The sequence below is a fragment of the Carcharodon carcharias genome, chromosome 1 (assembly GCF_017639515.1).
Source record: "Carcharodon carcharias isolate sCarCar2 chromosome 1, sCarCar2.pri, whole genome shotgun sequence".
Classification (NCBI taxonomy): domain Eukaryota; kingdom Metazoa; phylum Chordata; class Chondrichthyes; order Lamniformes; family Lamnidae; genus Carcharodon; species Carcharodon carcharias.
Window position 1 is genome coordinate 257491562 of NC_054467.1, and position 22665 is coordinate 257514226.

Genomic DNA, 22665 nt, shown 5'->3' on the forward strand with positions numbered 1-22665 from the left:
GTTTTAACTATTTGGAATGCATTGGCTGAAAGGGAGGTGGAAGCTGATTCAATAGGAACTTTCAAAAAGGAATTGGATAAATACTTGAAAAGGAGAGATTTGCAGGGCTATGGGGAATGAGGAGTGGGATTAATCAGAGAGCTCTTTCAAAGAGCCAGCACAGGCATGAAGGGTCTTTAGTGTTGTGTCATTCTACAATTTATTACACAGCATGTACAGAACTGGAACAGGTCATTCAACCCACTTAGTCCATTTAAGTCTCTATGCTCCTCACAAGTCACCTCCCATTCTAATTGCCTCCACATTTATCCATCCTGCTCTCGTATCTCCTCTGAACCCTTCAGCCCTTACCAACTTTTATTTTAAACCTGACGAACAGAATAACTTGAACACACCCTTGGGAAATCCTAAACTGCTTCACTGTCAACTAAATACTGCCAAGTGTTGCCAGTTTTTGGTTGGCAAGTGCAGGTGCCAAGCTATTCATAGCATGTTCCCTCAAATAACAATGAGATGAGTGGCCAGTTAAGGAAAACACAAAAATCAAGAGGCAAGAAGAGAAAACGTGAGACACTTTTCCAAGGTTCCTGATCACTATCTCCCATTCCCAGCTGTGTTCCTGACCACTAAACCCCATTCACAACTGTGTTCCTGACCACTAACCCCCATTCCCAGCTGTGTAACTTGTTGTGGCCAAAGCACTCTGCTATATGAAGCAGGGATTAACTTCAGGTACAGAAGTCTTAACTAGATTGATCCCGGCGATGAGAAGAAAATGAAGGGGAAATGGCGTAGAACTGGGTCTATATCTGCTCTTGCCGGGAGCCAGCATGGACACAACAGACTAAATGGCCTCCTGATGCACCTTCGCTGCTTTATGATTCCATATTCAGAATGAAAAATGGTCTCATTGAAATGTATAAAATTCTTTGAGGACTTGGCAGGGTTGGTGCTGAGAAACTGTTTCTCTTGGCTGCAGAATGCAGTGTCATAGTCTCTGTATAAGAGGCCAGCCACTTAGGACTGAAATGAGGTGAAATTTCTTCACTCAGAGGGCTGTAAATCTTTGGAACTATCTACCCCAGAGAGACACAGTCATTAAGTATATTCCAGAATGAAATTGGTAGATATTTGGGCACCGAGGGAACATGAGTAGGGCAGGAAAGTGGAGTTAACATAGCAAGTCAGCCATGATCTTACTGAATAGAGGAGTAGTCTCACTGATCTGTTTGGCCTACTCACGCTCCTATTTCTCATGTTTACATTTCTTACCTGCTATATGGCAGCACAGGAACAGGAGCAGGCCATGTAACCCTCCAGGCTGTTCCACCAGCTAATGAAAACTCAGCTCACCTGTGACATAACTCATATACTCACTTTTGCCCCATATCCCTTAATCTATTAACAGCAATCTTTCAATCTCAGATTCAATACTGACAATTCCTGTAGCATCAACTGCCTTTCCGGAAGAGGGTTCCAAACTTCTACCACCGTTTATATGCAGGGGTGTTTCCTAACTTCACTCCTGAAAGGCATGGCTCTAACTCATTGGCAGGACAGGCCCAGCAGATGTGGCGGCACAGTGGTATACGGTCGGGAGGGAGTTTCCCTGGGAGTCCTCCACATCGACTCTGGGTCCCATGAAGCCTCATGGCATCAGGTCAAACATGGGCAAGGAAACCTCCTGCTGATTACCACGTACCGTCCACCCTCAGCTGATGAATGAGTTCTCTTCCATCTTGGACACCACTTGCAGGAAGCACTGAGGATGGCAAGGACGCAGAATGTACTCTGGATGGGGGACTTCAATGTTCATCATCAGAGTGACTCACTTGCACCACTGCTGATCGAGTTGGCCGAGTCCTAAAGGACATAGCTGCTAGACTGGGTCTGCAGCAGGTGGTGAGGGAACCAGCAAGAGGGAAAAACACACTTGACCTCATCCTCACCAAGCTGCCTGCCGCAGATGTATCTGTCCATCTTAGCATGACAGTGCTGGTTGGAGTGACCATCACACAGGCCTTGTGGAGACAACGATCCATTCACAAACGTCCCCATCCTCAATGACGGGAGAACCCAACATGTCAGTGTGAAATATAAGGCTGAAGCATTTGCAGCCACCTTCAGCCAGCAGTGCCGAGTGGATGATCCATCTCAGCCTCCTCCAGAGGTCCCCAGCATCGCAGATGCCAGTCTTTAGCCAATTCAATTCACTCCACGTGATATCAAGAAACAGCTGAAGGCACTGGATATTGCAAAGGCTATGGGCCCTGACAACATTCCGGCAATAGTACTGAAGACTTGTACTCCTGAACTTGCTGCGCCCCTACCCAAGCTGTTCCAGTACAGCTACAACACTGGCATCTACCCGGCTATGTGGAAAATTGCCCAGGTATGTCCTGTACACAAAAAGCAGGACAAATCCAACCCGGCCAATTACCGCCCCATCAGTCTAATCTCGATCATCAGTAAAATGAAGGGAGATGTTGTCGACAGTGCGATCAAGCAGCACTTACAGAGCAATACCCTGTTCACTGATGCTTAGTTGGGTTCCACCCAGACCACTCTGCCCTCGATCCCAGCAGAAGCAGCATTGCGACAGACAGAGCCAAGTGACCCCACAATCAACGCAGCTGACTGGCTCTGGGTGAGGGGTAAACAGGATTTGGTCCGGGTTAATGACACCTAGAGGTGACAGAAGCATGGATGAGGACTTCAGCAGCAGATGAGCTGAGGCAGGGCAGAGTCGGGCGACAGTCAGTGGAAGTAGACGGTCTGAGTAACGGAGAGGATATGGGATCAAATAAGACACCAAAGTCATGAAGAGCCCGGGTCTCCAGAAGGGAGAAACAGTTTGGACCAGAATTCTTTCGCCCCAGTTTTTACTGGTGTTCCGTTTTAAGGTATACAAAGCCAGTTCGGGCCAGTATTCTTATTTCCCGGTTTTTTTTTACTGTTTCTTCGTTCTGGGTCAGTCTCAGACAGTGAGAGAGGGGTGGGAGGCAGTAGTTAAGGATGTGGCGGAGACAGAGGGCAATTGCTTCGGCCTTCCTGCTATTTAACTGAGACCTCAGGAGAGAAGGTGGTGGGGGGTGGGGGGTGGGGGGGGTGCGGAGTGGGAGAAGCTTAAATGGAAGAGAGGTGAAGGGTGCAATTTCAGCAGAACAGGGTCCTGATCGTAAACAGGAGCATCAGAGGCTCCCTGCCCCCTTCCAGAACGACATCAGACTACAGAGCAAGGTTGCTAAAACGTTTAGCACCCCTTTCTCTGTAAAAGTTCAGTTCGATCTGATTTTCGAGGGCCTGTCCACTTTAAGTGGAGGTGTCAGGAGCACAGGCTTCTATATATGGACGCAAAGTTTCACAGGGCAGGATTTTGTCTCTCCTCCTCCACTTCCTGCATCCCCAGTGAACAGCCGAGGGAACGAAGCCTGCCTTCACACCTCCCACCACCACCCTCCCTACAGAGCAAGCCAAGCGCCTTTACAGGCATCCACAGGGAGGGGTGAAACCTTCGCAATATTCGGGAGGTAACGGAGAAATCCCAGGCAACTCGATCAGGCGACCCTAACTAACGGATGCTTCCCCAGAGAGAGTGAGAGTCCCGACACTTGAAAATAGTGAAAACTGGGTGAAATCACTGTGCAACTCTTGTTTTTTTTTTAAAAAATAATCTTGAATAGATGGCAGCAAAGCTTCGTGGAATTAACATTTAATTCACCTGAAACAGAAGCCCAAATCACGACTCAGACACAGAACGGTGATTCATTCTTTTTTTTAAAACAAAAAACACGTTTCAAGGCAAAAACTTTTCAGGTCTACAGAAAAAGAAGAGGGGGAGAGACGCTAACTTGGATAGCTGTCTCAGAGAGCTGGACCAGGCAGAGATGGGCCAAATGGCCTCCTATCAGCTGCATCATTCTACAGTCACATCACCAGCCTTTTCGCAGTGAAGCGGGGTGGGGGGGGATGTCAAAATAAAAGCGTACTGGTCGATCCTACACCCGACACTCACTCCTGCTCCCGTAACCATTCCTGAAGCCTGTTCTCCTGCTAAGATCCGTTTTCCTTACCTTTAAAGTTTAGAGTCACGACTGGGTCACTCTGTCTGTCTCTTTTTTCCACATTGGGAAGATTCCTGGCTGAATGTACAAGGCATCGCAGCATGCTTCAACTTGACTGGGATGCCTTCCGTGAACAAAATAAGATCCAAAAGGCTTTTTAAAAAAGTCACTCACACGCACTGTCTGACATCCAAGGAGAGAAATAGGATGAAAGTTTCCTCTCCGAGGCTCTCGCAGGGGATTGAGTTGCCGTTAATGGCTTTTTTTTTCCCCCCAGAGGGAAACAGCAAACTTGGCTCCTCCCAAATTTTACTGGGAAAAACTTAAAATACTTCCAATTAACCCCTGAGGTTCCTGATTCTTGTTTCACGCTCATTCTGACTGGCTGCCCTCTCTTTCCCTCCTCTTTATGCACTTATCCAGCAAGTCCCATAGGAACAGGGAGAGCCCAGTCAACACTTCCACAACTCATTTAGATCCTAACATCTGTCATAGGGAAATTGCTAGAATCCATTATTAAGGAGGTTATAGCAGGGCATTGAGAAAATCATAATTTGATCAGGCAGAGTCAGTATGTTGATAGTGGAGGATTCAGCAATGTTAAGCCATTGAACATCAAAGGGCGATGGTTGGATTCCCTCTTGTTGGTGATAGTCATTGCCTGACACCTGTTTGGCATGAATGTTACTTGCCACTGGTCAGCCCAAGCCTGGATATTGCCCAAGTTTTGCTGCGTTTGGACATGGACTGCTTCAGTATCTGAGGAGTCACAAATGATACTGAACATTGTGCAATCATCAGTGAACATCCCCACTTCTGACCTTATGATGAAAGGAAGGTCATTGATGAAGCAGCTGAAGATGGTTGGGCTGAGGACACTACCCTGAGGAACTCCTGCAGTGATGTCCGAGAACTGAGATGGCATAACTACCTTCTATCATTCTAGATGTGACTCCAACCAGTGGAGAGTTTTCCCCCGATTCCCCTTGACTCCAGTTTTGCTAGGGCCCCTTGATGCCGCACTCGGTCAAATGCTACCTTGATGTTAAGGGCAGTCATTCTCACTTCACCTTCGGTGTTCAGTTCTTTTGTCCATTTTTGGACCAAGGCTATAATGAGATCAGAAGCTGAGTGAACTTGGCGGACCTCAAACTGAGTGCTAGTGAACAAGTTATTGCTAAGCAGGTGCCACTTGATAGCACTGTCGATGACCCCTTTTATTACTTTACTGATGATGGAGATTAGACTGATGGGGCGGTAATTGGCCGGGTTGGATTTGTCCTGCTTTTTGTGTAGAGGACATACCTGTGCAATTTTCCATACAGCTGGATGGATGCCAGTGTTGTAGCTGTACTGGAACAGCTTGGCTAGGGGCGCAGCAAGTTCTGAAGCACAAGTCTTTGGTAGTATTGCCAGAATATTGTCAGGGCCGAGTCTTTAGAATAACCAGTACCTTCAGCTGTTTCTTGATATCACGTAGAGTGAATTGAATTGGCTGAAGACTGGCACCTGTGATCCTGGGGACCACCGGAGGAGGCTGAGATGGATCATCCACTCGGTACTTCTGGCTGAAGGTTGTTACAAATGCTTCAGCCTTATCTTTTACACTGATGTGCTGGGCTCCTCCATCATTGAGGATGGGGATATTTGTGGAGCCTCCTCCTCCTGTGAGTTGTTTAATTGTCCACCACTATTCAAGACTGGATGTGGCAAGACTGCAGAGCTTAGATCTGATCTGTTGGTTGTGGGATTGCTTAGCCCCGTCTATCACTTGCTGCTTATGCTGTGTGGTGTGCAAGGAGTCCTGTGTTATAGCTTCACCAGGTTGATGCCTCATTTTCAGGTATGCCTGGTGCTGATCCTGGCATGTCCTCCTGCACTCTTCATTGAACCAGGAATGCATTGGAATGTAAAAGAATGAGAGATGATCTTATTGCAACATATAAGATCTGAGGAAATTTGATATGTTAGTTGTACTCAGGGTGGGGGACTTCAATGTCCATCACCAAGGGTGGCTCGAGAGCACCACTACTGACTGAGCTGGCCGAGTCCTAAATGACATAGCTGCTGGACTGGGTCTACGGCAGGTGGTGAGGGAACCAACAAGAGGGAAAAACATACTCGACCTCATCCTCACCAACCTGCCTGCCGCAGATGCATCTGTCCATGACTGTATCGATAGGAGTGACCACCGCACAGTCCTCCTAGAGATGAAGTCCCGTCTTCACATTGAGGATACCTTCTATTGTGTTGTATGACACTACCAACATGCTAAATGGGGTAGATTTCAAACAGATCTAGCAACTCAAGACTGGGCATCCGTGAGGCGCTGTGGGCCATCAGCAGCATATTTTGGATTTCCAAAAGGAGTTTGATAAGGCACCGCACATAAGGCCACTTAATAAGATAAGAGCCCATGGTGTTGGGGGTAGTATATTAGCATGGATAGCAGATTGGCTAACCAAGAGAAGACAGAGAGTTGGGATAAGGGGGGCATTTTCAGGATGGCAACCTGTAACTTGTGGAGTGCCACAGGGATAGGTGCCGGGGTCACAACTATTTACAATATACATTAATGACTTAGATGAAGCAAGCGAACGTACAATCAACAGCTAATAGGGATGGCAACTGGAATGTTGGCCTTTATTTCAAAGGAAATGGAGTATAAAGATATGGAATATTTCATCTTATATTTCACCCCTCTCCTATTTTTACTCAGTTCTGTTGAAGGGTCATGAGGACTCTAAACGTCAACTCTTTTCTTCTCTGCCAATGCCAGACCTGCTGAGTTTTTCCAGGTAATTCTGTTTTTGTTTTGTGATAAAAATAAAGAAGTCTTGCTAAAACTATACAAGGCACTAGTTGGACCACACCTAGAATTCTGTGAACAGTTTTGGTCCCCTTATCTAAGGAAAGATATACTGACATTGGAGGCAGTCCAGAGAAGGTTCACTAGGTTGATCCGGAGAATGGAGGGATTTTCTTATGAGGAGAGTTTGAGTAGGTTGGGCCTGTACTCATTGGAATTTAGAAGAATGAGAGGCAACCTTATTGAAACATATAAGATTCTTAGGGGCCTTGACAGGGTAGATGCTGAGAGGTTGTTTCTCCTTGTGGGAGAGTCTAGGACCAGAGGGCATAATCTCAGAGTAAGGGGGTGCCCATTTAAAACAGAGATGAGGAGGAATTTCTTCTCTCAGAGGGTAGTGAAGCTGTGGAATTCTTTACCACAGAGGGCTGTAGAGGCTGGGTCATTAAATATATTCAAGGCTGAGATAGACTGATTTTTAATCAAGGGTTATGGTGAAAAAGCAGGAAAGTGGAGTTGAGGATTATTGGATCAGCCATGATGCCACTGAATGGAGCAGACTCGATGGGCTGAATGGCCTTCATCTGCTCCTTTGTCTTATGGTCTTTTCCGAATGTTCTGGTTGGCAAAGAAGTTTCACAGTGGGTGGGTCACTCAAGCAGGTCAAAGAAAGTGAACCTCACGCCCCAATTTTCAGTGTTTCACATTCAGGAAGTTCCCAGGCAACTTTAATCAAGAGCATTTTTTTTAAATTTAAAAAATAACTTTCTGGACTGCTTAATGACAGAAAGAATAATAACAGTTCAATGGGACAGTTTTACTTTCTCTCTTAACACCACCATCAAAACAATAACAGTGATTAACAGGAAACACTTGGTCAGGTCAGGCTTTGCAACCAGAACAAGGATTTACCAACTTTGTTTCATGGATTCTGAGTCCTGTACCTCCCACCCTTCTTGATCATGCTATCCAGTGTAACCCTCAGCTTCATTCTTCCTCAGGTGTTTATCAGGTTCCTTGAATGTATCTAGATTAGATTCAGAATAGTTACAGCACAGAAGGCCATTCAGCACATTGTCTCTGTGTCAGTTCTCTGCAACAGCAACTCGGCTAGTCCAACTCCTCCATCTTTTCCCTGTAGCCCTGTAATTTTTTTTTTCTCTTCAGATAATTATCCAGTTCCTTTTTGAAAGCTGCAGTTGAATCTGTCTCCACCATACCAAACACTCCTTTCAAGTGAAGCAGCATTTCACTTGCACTTCCCTCAATTTAGTCTACTGCATTCGTCGCTCCCAATGCGGTTTCCTCTACATTGGAGAGACCAAACGCAGACTGGGTGACCGCTTTGCAGAACACCTTTGGTCTGTCCGCAAGCATTACCCAGACCTCCCTGTCACTTGCCATTTCAACACTCCACCCTGCTCTCATGCCCACATGTCTGTCCTTGGCCTGCTGCATTGTTCCAGTGAAGCTCAACGCAAACTGGAGGAACAGCACCTCATCTTCCGACTAGGTACGTTACGGCCTTTCGGACTTAATATTGAGTTCAATGATTTTAGATCATGAACTCTCTCCTTCATCCCCACCCCCTTTCCGATCCCCCCTTTTTCCAATAATTTATATAGATTTTTCTTTTCCCACCTATTTCCATTATTTTTAAATGTATTTCCATCCATTGTTTTACCTCTACCTTTTAGCCTATTTCGATCCCTTCCCCCCACCCCACCCCCACTAGGGCTATCTGTCACTTGCTCGTCCTGCTTTCTACCCTTAATGTCCCCATTAGCACATTTCTTAGCTAATATCACCACCGTCAACACCTCTTTGTCCTTTTGTCTATGACATCTTTTGGTTATCTCCACCTATCACTGGCCCCTCTATCCAGTTCTAATTGTCCCACCCCGCCGCCCCCCCCAACCTCCTTAAACCAGCTTATGTTTCACCTCTCTTCTATTTTCATTTAGTTCTATTGAAGAGTCATACGGACTCGAAACGTTAACTGTGTTCCTCTCCGCAGATGCTGTCAGACCTGCTGAGTTTTTCCAGGTGTTTTTATTTTTGTTTTGGATTTCCAGCATCCGCAGTTTTTTGCTTTCACCTTCAATCATTTATGCACATATATACCCAGGTCCCTCTGCTCCGATATTTCCTGAAGAATTGTACCCTTTATTTTATGTGACCTGTCCTCATTCTTCTGACCAAAATTTATCACTTCACATTTTTCTACATTAAATTTTATTTGCCACGTATCTGCTCATTCCACCAGCCTGTCTATATCCACTAGAAGTCTATCACTGTCCTCCTCACAGTTCATAAAACTTCCAAGTCTTGCACCAAGTTCAAATTTTGAAATTATGCCCCGTACACCTAGGACTTGGTTATTAATAGCAATCAAGGAAGTAAGTGGTCCCTCCATATACCATCCCCAAGTCAGAAGCAAGTAACGCTTTCTGTAATTCATGCTTTTAATAAACTTGAATTAAATAACTAAACCGCTGTATAATGAAATTCTAGATATGTTAAAGACTAATGATTCAAAATACCACAAGGTTCGAAATAAAATGCCAACCAGCACTAACATTTTTCACTTAAAACTGCCATTTGGGGGTTCAAATTATTAATACATAGGAAAACAATGTAATAGCAGATTTAGAAATGATATGGCCAATATTTTTCCATAGAGCTCCTACACTTCAAAATTTAGCATTACACCCCTGCTGGCAAGGCCAATATTGGTTGCTCATTACTGACTACCTTTGAGCCAAGAGGCTTGCTTGGCCATTCAGAGGGCAGTTAAGAGTCAACCACAGTCCTAAGTGGCTGGATATAGGCCAGGCCAAGAAAGGTTGCCAGATTTCCTTCCATAAAGGATATTGGTGAACCAGATGGGTATTTATGATAATCAACAATGGTTTCATGGCTACCATTACCAAGACTAGCTTCCAATTCCAGATTTTTATTCTTCAAATTCCACCAGCTGCAATGGTGGGATTTGAACCTCATGCCCTGAGAGTATGAGCCTAGGCCTCTGGAATAGCAACACAGTGATGTTACCACCATGCCACCATCTCTCCCGATTTGTACCAGCAGAAAACTTAAATGCACGGCTCTCTGCTCCTTCATCTGAGTGACTGAGAGATATAGTGAAGAACCGAAGCCCCGGTATCAGCCTATTCAGCTACAGTGGACCTCACAAGTCATCCAATCCAGTCCTCATCTGACATAGACACACAAGCCCTGTATCAGTGGAGCCATGAATTGAACTTAGGATGAAAGCTGCCTCTGTTCTGTAACCAGGAGTATTTACAACAATTGTACAGCTATAGGCAGTGGGGAAATTTAACTAGAATATTATGAAATCTGCATTTTTTTTTGTTTTCTATGTTTGAAACTTTATTCAGAACATTAGAAATTTCAGAGAAAAAAATGGCATATGACAACTTTTCAAAAACTGTTGTGGAGTGATTCAGTTGGGCCATCAACAAAGTATAATGGTTACATATTAAATGAATAAAAGTACTTTCATTCATTTATCTCACATTTTCACAACCTCAGGATTTTCCAAAGCACTTTAAAGCCAGTGAAGTACTTTTTGAAGTCTGGTCACTATTTGTAATGTATGAAAAGGGAGCCAACTGCAGTCAGCAAGTTCCCACAAACCACAATGACCAGTTAAACCCGTTCAGTGATGTTAACCGAGGGGGAGGTATTGGTCAGGACACTGGGGAGGGGGGCGGGGGGTGGGGGGACTCGCTTCTGCCCTTCTCTAACATTTCATTGAGAGGTCAAATGGGGCCTTGTTTCCATGTTTACTGAAATGCTGACGTAAATGTTTACATATTGATTTTCAACGTAAAGTATTGACATGAAAAGCATAACAAAATATTAAATGTAAGGTTTGCGGAGAAGTGAATGAATGCCTTCACTGTATTTTGAATGTCGTATCATGTTATACAACAGCAACTTGGATTTACACAGCACTATTAGCGTTGTAAGATGTCCCACACTACCTTACAGGAGCATTATCAAACAAAATTTGCCACTGAGCTACGCAATGGTAATATTAAGACTGGTGACAGGTGACAGTGCTTGGTCAACATGCGAGGGCCATGTTAGAGAGAGAGAGAGAGAGGAGAGAGGTGGAGGGGTTTAGGGAAGGAAATTCCTGAGTTTAGGGCTCAGGCAGCTGAAGGCATGGCCATGAATGATGGAGCATTTTATTTATTCATTCACAGGATGTGGGCACCACTGGCTGGGCCCAACATTTATTGCCCATCCCTAATTGCCCTTGAGAAGGTGGTGGTGAGCTGCCTTCTTGAACCACTGCAGTCCCTGTGGTGTAGGTACACCCACAGTGCTGTTAGGGAGGGAGTTCCAGGATTTTGACCCAGCGACAGTGAAGGAACGGCCGATATATTTCCAAGTCAATATTAATTAAAATTAGGAAGGGTCAAGAGACCAGAATGAATGGAGCACAGGAATCTCAGAGAGCTGTGGGGCTGGGAGGAGGTTACACAGATAAGGAGGGGAGGTCAGGGAGGGGCTGGAAAACAAGCATGTGAATTTTGACATCGAGATGTTGCTAGGGAGACAATGTAGGTGAGTGAGCACAGAGGAGGTGGGGTCGAAGGGATTTGGCGTGAGGATACAGGCTGCTGAGTTTCATGTGAGCTCAAGGTTATGATGGATGATGGGAAGCCAGCAGGGGTTGCGCATTTCAGTAACCAAGTCTAGAGGTAACAAAACCACGAAGGAGGACTTCAGCAGCAGATGAGCTGAGGCAAGGTCGAAGATGGACAATGTTACAGAGGTGGTAGTAACCAGTTTTTGTAAGGGATGGGATAGGTAGTTGGAAGCTCATCTCAGAGTCAAGTACAATGTCAAGGCTATAAAGAGACTGCTATTAATTTAAACCTCCGCGGGGTACTCTTTGAAGCTAACCTGCTGCTACCACCCCCTTTCCCCCCTCCAGCATCTCCACCAGATCTTAACCTTTGACACCCAGGAACAGGAGAAGGCCATTCAGCCCCCTCAGGTTTGTTCAGTTAGATCATATTTGAACTGCAGACCCGCTCCTTTTTCAAATTCCCTTACTCCATCTCGCCCTTACCCGACTAAAATCTAACAATCTCAGCCTTGAAGGAAACCTGCTGTCCTCACCCGGTCTGGCCTACATGTGACTCCGGGCCCACAGCAATGTGGTTGACTTTTGAATGCTCTCGAGGGGCAATTAGGGATGGGCAACAATGCAGGCCTAGCCAGCGATGCCCACCTCCCATGAAAGAATGACCGAGAAACGCACACACTGTGGTGACCTGGCTGTTGCCTCCGTTTTTTTATTTAAATGTGAGAAGTTAGTGGGTGGGTGCCTCCATGCTGAATCGCCCTCTCAGTTACTTACCTCCCATTCCCGCCTCTGCCCCTCTCAGGCCGGAAGGCCTCTGATTGGCTCTCCACCTTCAAGAGCCCACCCACCACCCGCAACTGGACACAGAACCTACCCCCCACCCCCCCCCCCACCGCCCCCCAACTCCCAAACCAACTGAGGGGTCCCCTTCCGTGAAAATCTCAGCTCAGTGACTGTTTCCCCTTGCCCCAGGGGAGGGAGCAGGACCTGGAAGCCGTGCCCCTCCCCACCCCGACCCCCGACCCCTGCCCCCAGCCTGATGTAATGGCTAAGGTAATGTCGATTTACAGTCATTGGCCAAGTCTGCACTGGTCATGTCCAGTTATTAAGAGAAAGAACAAAGAGGGAACTTTCGTTTCTAAATGCATCTAGGCTTCACCCACTTCCTATCGTAACGAGTTCCACATTCTAACCACTCTCTGGATAAAAGAGCCTTTCCTCAATCCCCTATTGGATTTATCTGTGACTATCTTGTACTGGTGGCAGCCTCCCCCCCCCCCACCTAAGACGGTGGTTTGCGTCGTGGTGGTTAACTCTGTGTTAAACAAGGCCTGGTGTGACCCAGTGGCCTCGCTCTGTCCTGACAGTCTCTGCCACATTTGCTGCAGAGGGAGACAGCGGGCTGGGAAGGTGCCCAATTCCGCTGGCCTCTGTTCTCTCTGGGCCCGCTTCTCGGCCAGCTGAGCTTTCCCTTTCTGTCCGCCTCTTCCACTGCCCTTCCAAACAGGCAGCACATCACCACCTTCTCAGGGGCAATTAGGGACGGGAAATCTCGGTGACACCCACATCCCATGAAAGAATAAAAACAAACAGGCAGCCTCGAGAGGTCCCGGCCGTCAGCGACTGTCTCCCAGCTGTCAGTGTCAATGTCCACCATCTTCATATCTCACTCACAGGGGTCCTTGTAGCGGAGGTATGGACACCCAGGAGGTTGTGACCCAGTGACCAGCTCACTGTACAGAATGTCTTTGGGTGTACAGCCATCATCCATCCGATGAATGTGGTTGAGCCAGTGCAGGCATCATTAGCTTAGCAGTGAGTGTCAGCTAATGGAAATAATGGTGACTTTGTTCTGACGAGAGATACCAAGGGTACGTCTGAGACAGTGAAGGTGGAAACCCTTCACAAAGACAGAATTACCTGGAAAAACTCAGCAGGTCTGGCAGCATCGGCGGAGAAGAAAAGAGTTGACGTTTCGAGTCCTCATGACCCTTCGACAGAACCAAGTAGAACCATTTCTACTTGGTTCTGTCGAAGGGTCATGAGGACTCGAAACGTCAACTCTTTTCTTCTCCGCCGATGCTGCCAGACCTGCTGAGTTTTTCCAGGTAATTCTGTTTTTGTTTTGGATTTCCAGCATCCGCAGTTTTTTGTTTTTATCTCTGTGGAAACCCTTCAACCTTTTCTCCTGCCTAGTCATGTTGTCCGGGTCTCACCACTGTAGGGGAGACCGCTGAGGGTGCAGGTTCGGTAGATTCACAGTTTGACGCTCTCTGTCCGTTGTTCCACACTCTCTTACTCAGTCCGGACCTAACAGCTGAAGCTTTTGTGATGTTTGCGTGTTGACTTCAGCATCAAGTGACAGATTGCTGGCGATTGTGGGGCATAGATGTGTGAAGCTATCGACAACCTCCAGTGTCACATTGTCAATGTTGATAGATGGGGGAGTGTGGCAGCATCCTGGGCCATGATCAGGAATGATCAGGGATAGATGACCTGAAGGCACACGACAGCAGCAAGGAGAAGGATAAGTGTCGGTGCCGGAGCAGAGCCCTGTTTGACCCCACTCTGGATCTCGAAGGGTCCCAACGTTTCCCTGCCATAGTCGACCTTCCCCATCATGTTGTCAGAGGAAAGAGGAGATCACACTGAGCAGTTTCAGAGGGCAGCCCGTTCTCTCCAGCAGCTCTAATAGGCCGCCTCTCCTCACTCGGTCGAGGGTCTTGGTGAGATCGATGAAGGCAATATGGGGCAGAATTTTCTACCTGTTGGGTGGGCCATGTGGGAGCGGGTACGGGGGGCATGGACCTGACTGCCACCCACGGTCAGGTCCACGCCGCCATTTTACGTGGCGTGAGTCACGGCTCCCGAGGCCAGCGGGAGTGGGCGGGCGGTGGTGGGACTGCAATGACCAACGGGTCCAACGGAGACCCGGGCGGCCTGTTTACAAACGCTGCTGCAGCCTCTCAGAGGCTGTGAATCGTGGCCAGTGGAAGGGCTGCCCAGAGCGCTGCTGGTGAGCAGGCCGGGCAGGAGGGTAGGGCAAAGGGGGGCACTGTGCCCCTCGTTTTTCTGACGATTGCCTTGCTGCCCTCCTCGAGGAGGTGGCAGCAGCACAGCAGGAGGTCCTCATACCCCAGGACGGGAGGAGGAGCCCCTGCCCACACCCCCCACCACCCCCCCATCCCGCCCCCCCACCCCCATGACCAAACGTGCCTGGGAGGAGATGGCGGAGATAGTGAGCTCCCACCATGTGGACCTGGATCCAGTGTCACAAGTGCTTGTTGTGCTTGGGAGGTGTGAGTACCATGTTGGCACTGGTCACTTAACCCAGCAGGTACTCCCCCCACCTCAAGTCTGAGGGTAGTGACAGCATTGAATCACTGACGACATGTGTCCTTCGCTGGGTGGGCCAGCAGATATTGCCCATGCCGAGGTCACCCTGAGGGGGTGGTGATGAGATGGGTTCTGCCCCCGCAGCATGTGTTACACTGAGACCTACATGACTGCTTTGGGGGCAACCTGGAGGAGCTGCACCTAGGGCACAGAGCTGGAACTCCAGGACATGTCACAGTCAGGGTGATGACATGCTGGGAGGGGAGCTTCAAGATGGCGTGTCACCGATCGATCTGCTGCCCTCTGCGCTCCACGTGCTTGCGCCTCCTTTCTATGGAAGGGCATACCGTGTGGTGCCGAATGTGATGTCGGCAGCATTTGGCCAAGGGGGAGGGGAGGGGGAGCAGGCCTAGCATCTTTGTGTGAGTGTTCGGCAGCAGCGGGGTGAAGAGACACTGGAGCCCTGCAATGTCCCACTCTGGTTGGGATGGGCCGTCCGCAAAGAGAGTCCAGGTACAAGTAACACTGATCAACGCTCTTCTCTCCTTTTCGGGTGAAGAATGCACATAGTGCCGCCGAGCGGGTGAGGACTGGCGTCGGCCTGGCACAGTTGGTGATCCTCAGCCGCTTCGAGCAGGAGGCCCTAGATTTGGAGGGACTCCATGCACCCAGGTCGGTGAGGCTGGGGTGCCAGGGGCAGGTATGTTTGCCCAGCAGTGAGGTCACCATTGTTCTCCCAGCAGCCATGGCAGTGTTGAATGTTCAGTGACTGAAGTTCGAAACATGACCATTGCTTATGGAAAGAGTGGCGCACAATGATCCGGGGGACAGGGATGCACGTTGACATTGTCTCCATGTTAACTGATCCAAAGTCCTTGTTCTTCCTTTCAGCATCAGTGGAGCAGGGCTGGGAGGAGCAGCAGCAGAGGCCCCCTCTCACACCTGAGGGCCCTGAAGTCTCGGACTCACCAGTGTCACACCATCTCTGCCAGGCAGGCACCAACGCAGATACTAGCACCTCGGTGGGAATTAGAACATCGGTTAGTGTCCCAGGGCACAGTGGTGAGGGCACTTCACAGTCGCTGGAGGAGCTGGCAGAGACAGAGAGCACCCATGTTGCTAGCAGTTGGAGGACTGCAGGGGACCAGGAACATGCTCAGTCAGTGCCTGATGATGTGCCTCTGGAGTCGTCCGTGACACAGCAGCTGCAGGAAATGTGGCCAGGTGTGAGGGAGCATCTGGGGGAGATACATGAGGCAATGCTTGGCTTGGTCTCCGTGGTGGAGGAGTCTACGCGGGCCATCGTTGACGCAAAGAGCCTTATGGCCGAGTGCCATGCTTCCTCCATGGAGACAGTGGTGAATCTCGTGGAGAGGCTCCTCCAGGAGACCAATCAAGGCTTCCTGGGGATGTGCTCGGACCAGCAAGCCCTCACATTGGCATTGACATCAGCTGGTCAGTGCCAGTGTGGGAGATGGTCTGGGCACCAAGTTTCTCAGCTCGTTACCCATCCATCCACGGCGAGCAGGGAGGTCTGAAGCGATCTCATGTCGGCGCAGCAGCTGCCCGTCATCTCTGTGGGCACCTCTCAGGGCGCTCCGGTTGAGGGTGGCAGCTCCTCTGCCCCTCTGCCAGTGACCGTAGCATCCAGTGAGGCTGCAACGACAGGGGAGAGGGTAGCTGTGGAACTGGCAGCTCCCTCCCATTTGGGACCAGCACAGGCTCCACGGGCCAGAGGACAACCGCCAAGGTCATCAAGGCCAACAGGACAGCAGAGTCAGCAGGCTGTTTCAGATACCACTCCCAGCGAGGGGGCAGCACCAAGACGTAGCGCCCAGAAACGTAAACATAAGGCACTTTAGGCACACCACGGGTTTATCACTGGTGCTTTTGTGTTGGCCCGAGATGAGGTCTTCATGTTGGTGTGATTTTGAACATCTTTGTCAGTTTGTTTCCCAAAGTTCCTTTGATTATAATATTAAATTCAGACAGGTCATCATGACTAAAGGTGTCTCTCTTCTTCTGCAGATGGATGGTTTCCAAAAATGTGATGAGTGATTTGTGGGACATTCAGCTTTATTAACAAGGCCCTTAGTTAATCTTCCTATCCAGGCAGATTTTACACTTAAGTGTCGAGTATGGAGCCTGCAACCCAGGCTTGTCCTGGAGGTCCATCTGTGGTGTGCTAGCTGGAGGCTCATTGGATTAAACCTCCCTGGAGTAGTCCCGGGTCAGTGTCTACCCCTCAGCATTTCCCTGTGTGTGCTCATCCTCTGACTCACTGTTGGACTCATCGTGTGCAGCTGCAGACACTGCGTCTACATCTTCATCGTCCATTGTGTCCCCTTTTCCAAAGCAAGATTGTGGCAAGTGCAACATGCAACCACTATCACCGACACACGATCTGGGGGGTACTGGAGTGCGCCCCCTGAACAGTCCAGGCATCAGAAGCACATTTTGAGAAGACCGATGGCTCTCTCCACCACAACCCTTGTGGTGCCGTGGCTCCTATTGTACCGCTGCTCGGCCTCTGTTCTTGGATGGCGGAGAGGTGTCATGATCCACCTTCTGAGGGGATAGCCCTTGTCACCCAGCAGCCATCCACCCGGCCCAGCTGGAGCACTGAAGAGCCCCAGCACCTGGGAGTGTCTGAGGACGTAGGTGTCGTGGGAGCTGCCTGGGTATCTTGCACAGACTTGTAGAATCAGCATCCTGTGATCACACACTATCTGCACGTTCATGGAGTGGAAGCCCTTCCTGTTGACGAAGGCACCGGGCTCACCTGCTGGCGCCTTGATGGCCACATGTGTACAGTCTATAGCACCCTGGACACGGGGGAAGACAGCAATGGCTGTGAAGCCTCTGGCTCGCTGTGTCTGGCTGGCCTGGTCCCAGCAGTAGTGGATGAAGGTCAATGTCCATCTGAACAGAGCGTCCGTAACCTGCTTGACACAAGTGTGGACAGCTGATTGGGAGACACTGCAAAGTTCACCCACCGAGCCCTGGAAGGAGCCAGAGGCTTGGATGTTGAAGGCAGCTGTGACCTTTAGAGCCGATGGCATGGGGTGTCCACCCACACAGTTAGGGGAGATCTCAGGCCCAATCATCTGACAGATATAGTTGACTGTCTCCATTGAGAGACAGAGCCTCCTTCGGCACTGCACCTCAGACATATTGAGGTAGCTGCTTCGCTGCCTGTATACCCTGGCAGCAGGATAGTGGCATTTTCTGTGGCCTCTTTGGACTACCTCTTGGCCCTGCGCCCCTTGTGCCTGTGCCTGTCCTCCCTGAAGGCTGAATGGGCTACTCCTGGCCTCCTCCCCCTTCTAGCCCTCCCTTCCTCTTCAGAGGAGGAGCCTCCAGTGGACAGAACAGCTCCCATTTCCAGGCTAAGGGAAGGCTTCCTGAAACCTGCAGTCCCAAAAAAGATTCCTCACTGCAGAGTGCTGACCTGAAGGTTGTGAGTCCAGTGCAAGTAGCCGGTATGTGTTTCGAAGTATTGCAGATCACACGGGCAAGTATCAGTAACTTAGAAAAATCAACACTTGACTGGGCACACTCTCGGCCCCACTGAGCCCTCTTATCCCACCCGTGGATGAGGTTTATACAAATGTGTCCTACCCGCCTGCCCGTTGCACTCGTGCACTGACTCAAAGATCACACAGGCCCCAGAAAATCGCTGTCGATTGACGCCTCAAGGGCCTTCAGCGCCCTGTTAATTAACAGCGGGCGCGCATCGGACATCAACGCGCACCCGCCCAATGAAATATCACAATGGCGCGCGGTGGCGTTGGGACGCTCACCCGATGTCACCCCCGCGCCATTTTACACGCCAGCGTGTGGGTCCCGTCCCCCAGCACTCCAACGGGAAAATCCTGCCCATGGTTTCCTTTGTTCACAGCATTTCTCTTGCGGCTGCTGGACTGAGAAGATCATGTCAATTGTACATCTTCAGTTCTGAAACCACACTGGGATTTGGGGTAGATGCGCTCAGCCAGGATCTGCAGTCGGACAAGGGCAGCACAGGCAAATACTTTCCCCATGTTGCTCAGCAGGGAGAGGCCTTGATAGTTGTTGCAATCGCTGCAGTTGCCCTTGCCTGGCTCTCTGGTATTTACCCCCCCCTTATTCTGGTCTCCCCCACAGGTAGAAACATCTCTGCATCTACGCTATCAAACCCTTTCACAACCCCAAACGCCTCTAATCGGGCCACCTCTCAATCCTCTGCTTCCTAGAAGAACAGAACTCCATCTTGTTCAATCTTTCCTGATAATTATAACATCTCAGTTTTTGGTTTCACGCTGATAATTCTTCTTTCTACTTTCTCCAGTAACCCTACACTTTTTCTAGATTGGAGACCAGAGCTGTTCATAGTTGCATTGTAGAAAATGCTAAAATCCTTGGACCTGTTCTTATTTCTTAAAGGTGTGCCCGTCAATTCCACCAGTCCATGTTTGATCACCCCCAGCAATGTTTTACTTGCTGATGCAGCAATGAAAATACCCTTGTCAAAGCCACTAATACCATCCTCCATGACTTTGACATGGGTCAACTATCCCTCCTCATTCTTTTCCACCTGTTTGTGACCTGTCATAATTGGCCATCCAATGTCTCTCCTTCACTGTCTACCTACATGGGACTTATCTCACCTGGTTGACAATGTCAAAAAAGGGCCTTATAGATGGAGAATCTCCTTCCTTGGCTTCTTTTCCCACGGCTTGTCCAATATTTAACCCAAGATGAGCCAGAATTCCTATCTCTGTAACACCTCTCGCAACCTCAGGACATCCCAAAACACTTTACAATGAAGCACATTTGCAGCGTATTCTCTGTTGTAATGTAGGAAATGTGGCAGGTTGCAAGTGCATAGCAAGCTCCCACAAACAGCAATGTGATTATGGCCAGATAAACTGTCACTGACTGAGGGATAAATATTGGTGAAGACACTGGGGGAACTCCCGAGGGGAAACATTGTTCTTCGAATCTTTTACATCTACCTGAGAGGGCAGACAGGGCCTCGGTTTAGCATCTCATTTGGAGCGCAGCATCTCTGACAGTTTAGCATGCTCTCAATACTGCATTGAGAGTGTCAGCCTGGATTATGTGATCAAAACTCTGTAAAGGGGCATGAACCCACAACCTTTCTGACACAGAGTCATGGATGCTGCCACTGACAAAAGCTTGATGGGAAGGATGTAACCGACTATGTGGTACGACTTGAAAAGTTGAGGCTGTATTGAGGTGGTGGTGTTCCCATCTATCTGCTGCCCTTGTCCTTCTAGATGTTGGTGGTCTTGGGTTTGGAAGGTGCTGTCTAATAATAATGCAATCAAGAGGGAGGAAAATATTCACCAGGAAAAACAAAAAATGCTGCAGCTAATTTGAAGAGGAACTCTGGAAAGTTCCATCATGGCACATAAGACAACCTCGGGACTTTTGGTTTCTCAGGGAATCAAGAGATATAGGGAACTGGTGAGAAAGTGGAGCTGAGGCAAAAGATCAGCCATGATCATATTGAATAGTGGATCATATTAATAGTTCCTATGTTTTTATGTTCTCTTGAAAACCATATTTTATCCATGACACATCACTAACATATCCCAGTGAAATGCTCCTCCGCAAGACTTGCCAATTCGCCTTTTAAAAAGTCCATCATATACCAACCACATCTCTGCAAGTCACCACCATGGCCTCCTTGATCTCCATGTCTAAAGCCAAAAGTGAGGATTTCTTCAGCTCCATAACCAATAGCATTTCTGCAAACTCTTGTCCCTTTAAAATGCTACCTGAAGTTAGTGGATAGGTACAAAAAGCAATCCAAAGAAAGCTAATGGGACATTAACCTTTAGCTCCAGGAACTGGGTTACAAAAGGCAAGAAAGTGATGTTTCAGTTGGTCAGAGACTTGGTTAGACTCCACCTGGATTACCTGCATTTGGTTCCGGGCACAGCACCTCAGGAAAGATAAATTGGCACATTCACGAGAATGATGCTGAGGCTAAGATTTGTGAAAGGGATGTTGCAAAAAGTTGGCTTGTATTCTCTTGAGTTGAGTAGCTTGAAGATCAGTATGACTGAGGTGCTTAAAATATTGACAGGACTGTAGGGGCTGTAGATAGAGAAAAAATATTTCCTCTCATGGGGGACTCTCACAGCCACAAGAGGATACAGTGTTCGTAAGGGTATCAAAGGCTATGATATAATACTGTGCATCCAGTACAATAACCATTAACCAACTCTCCACTTGCCTGGATGAGTGCAGCTCCAACAACATTCAAGAAGCTCAACACCATTCAGGACTAAGCAGCCCACTTGATTGGCACCCCATCCACAAACATTCACCCCCTCCACCGCTGATGCACAGTATCAGCAGTGTGTGTGCCATCTACAAGATGCACTGCAGAAACTCACCAAAGCTCTTTACACAGCACCTTCCAAACACACGGCCGCTATCATCTAGAAAGACAAAGGCAGCAGATAGATGGGAACACCACCACCTGGAAGTTCCCCTCCAAGTCACTCACCATCCTGACTTGGAAATATATCATCGTTCCTTCACTGCCGCTGGGTCAAAATCCTGGAACTCCCTCCCTAACAGCACCGTGGGTGTACCTACACCACATGGACTGCAGCGGTTCAAGAAGGCGGCTCACCACCACCTTCTCAAGGGGAGTGAAAGACAATAGTGTCGGTGATTCTTCAGTCTAACTTCACACTGGTACTAAAGGGCCTTTCACCTGTCAAGATGCTCAAGTCTCTCAGGCCTTGGAGTTCATCAAAATTGTGCCAGAACTAAAAGGATTAAATAAAGTGGACAGATTGTATCAAGTAAGCTTGCATCTTCTTGAATATAAAAGATCAACTGGTGATCTAACTAAATTATTTGAGATGATTAGAAGAATCAATAGGGTAGATAGACAGAAACTACTTCCTCTGGGGTTGGGGGGGGGCGGTGGGGGGGAGGAGGTGGAGTCCAGAATAGGGGGAAATAACCTTAAAATTCCAGCCAGGCCACTCAGGAAGCACTTCATCACACAAAGGGGAGTGGAAATCTGGAACTCTCTCCCCCACAAAAACTGTTGAGGCCGAGGGTCAATTAACAACATCAAAACTGAGACTGAGAAATTTTTTTATCAGGGTTACAGAACAAAGACTGGTAGATGGAATTAATGCACAAACAGCCTTGATCTAATTGTATAGAGAATAGGCTCATGGAGTGTAATGGCATCCTCCTGTTGCTATGCTCCTACGATAGCAACAAATTGATAGCAAGACCAAAATCAAATCATCTAAGGAAAATAAACAAGGAAGATTCAGCCTGTCATTAACTGTTATAAATGGTTTCATGATTACAGCTTTTGTATAAGATCAGCAACCGGACAGAACTTGCGTTTGAACCCTGAGCTTCCCAGAACTGCCTTGAAAGAGAAACTGCCCTTCTCCAAAGCTCTGTAAATACTTTCCCCCCAAGTATTTATTTAATTCCCTTTTGAAATTTCCTACTGAATCTGCTTCCCTCCACCTTTTCATGTAGTGCATTCACAATCACAATGACACAATGTGGAAAATATTCTTCTTCCTCTGCCCCTCTGGATCATTGGCCAATTTCCCGAAACTGGTGTCCTCTGATTACTGTCGATGGAGTTTCTCCTTACTTACTCGATTCAAACCCTTCATCATTTTCAACAGCTCTATTAAATCTCCTCGTAACCTCCTCTGCTCAAAGGTGAAAATCTCCATTCTTCTCTAACTGAAGTCCCTCTTCCCTGGTGCCATACAAGTAAATCTCTTCTGCATCACCTCAAGGGTTTTGACATCCTTCCTAAAGTC

The 22665-nt window shown here is 48.2% G+C and overlaps 1 protein-coding gene across 4 annotated transcripts in view; it reads right to left on the reverse strand.

Annotated features, from left to right (window-relative positions):
- The window catches only part of dysf (dysferlin, limb girdle muscular dystrophy 2B (autosomal recessive)), a 375567-nt gene that overhangs the window by 336925 nt on the left and 15977 nt on the right, over positions 1–22665 (reverse strand). For 3 of the 4 annotated variants that reach the window (XM_041186052.1, XM_041186062.1, XM_041186033.1), the window contains exon 1: positions 4074–4276. The exons of the other annotated variant lie outside the window; for it this stretch is intronic. In XM_041186052.1, the coding sequence (XP_041041986.1) occupies positions 4074–4167 (94 nt within the window). In that variant the 5' untranslated portion in view covers positions 4168–4276. Of the gene's footprint in view, positions 1–4073; positions 4277–22665 lie in introns of those variants that run through there. 4 annotated transcript variants of the gene reach the window in all.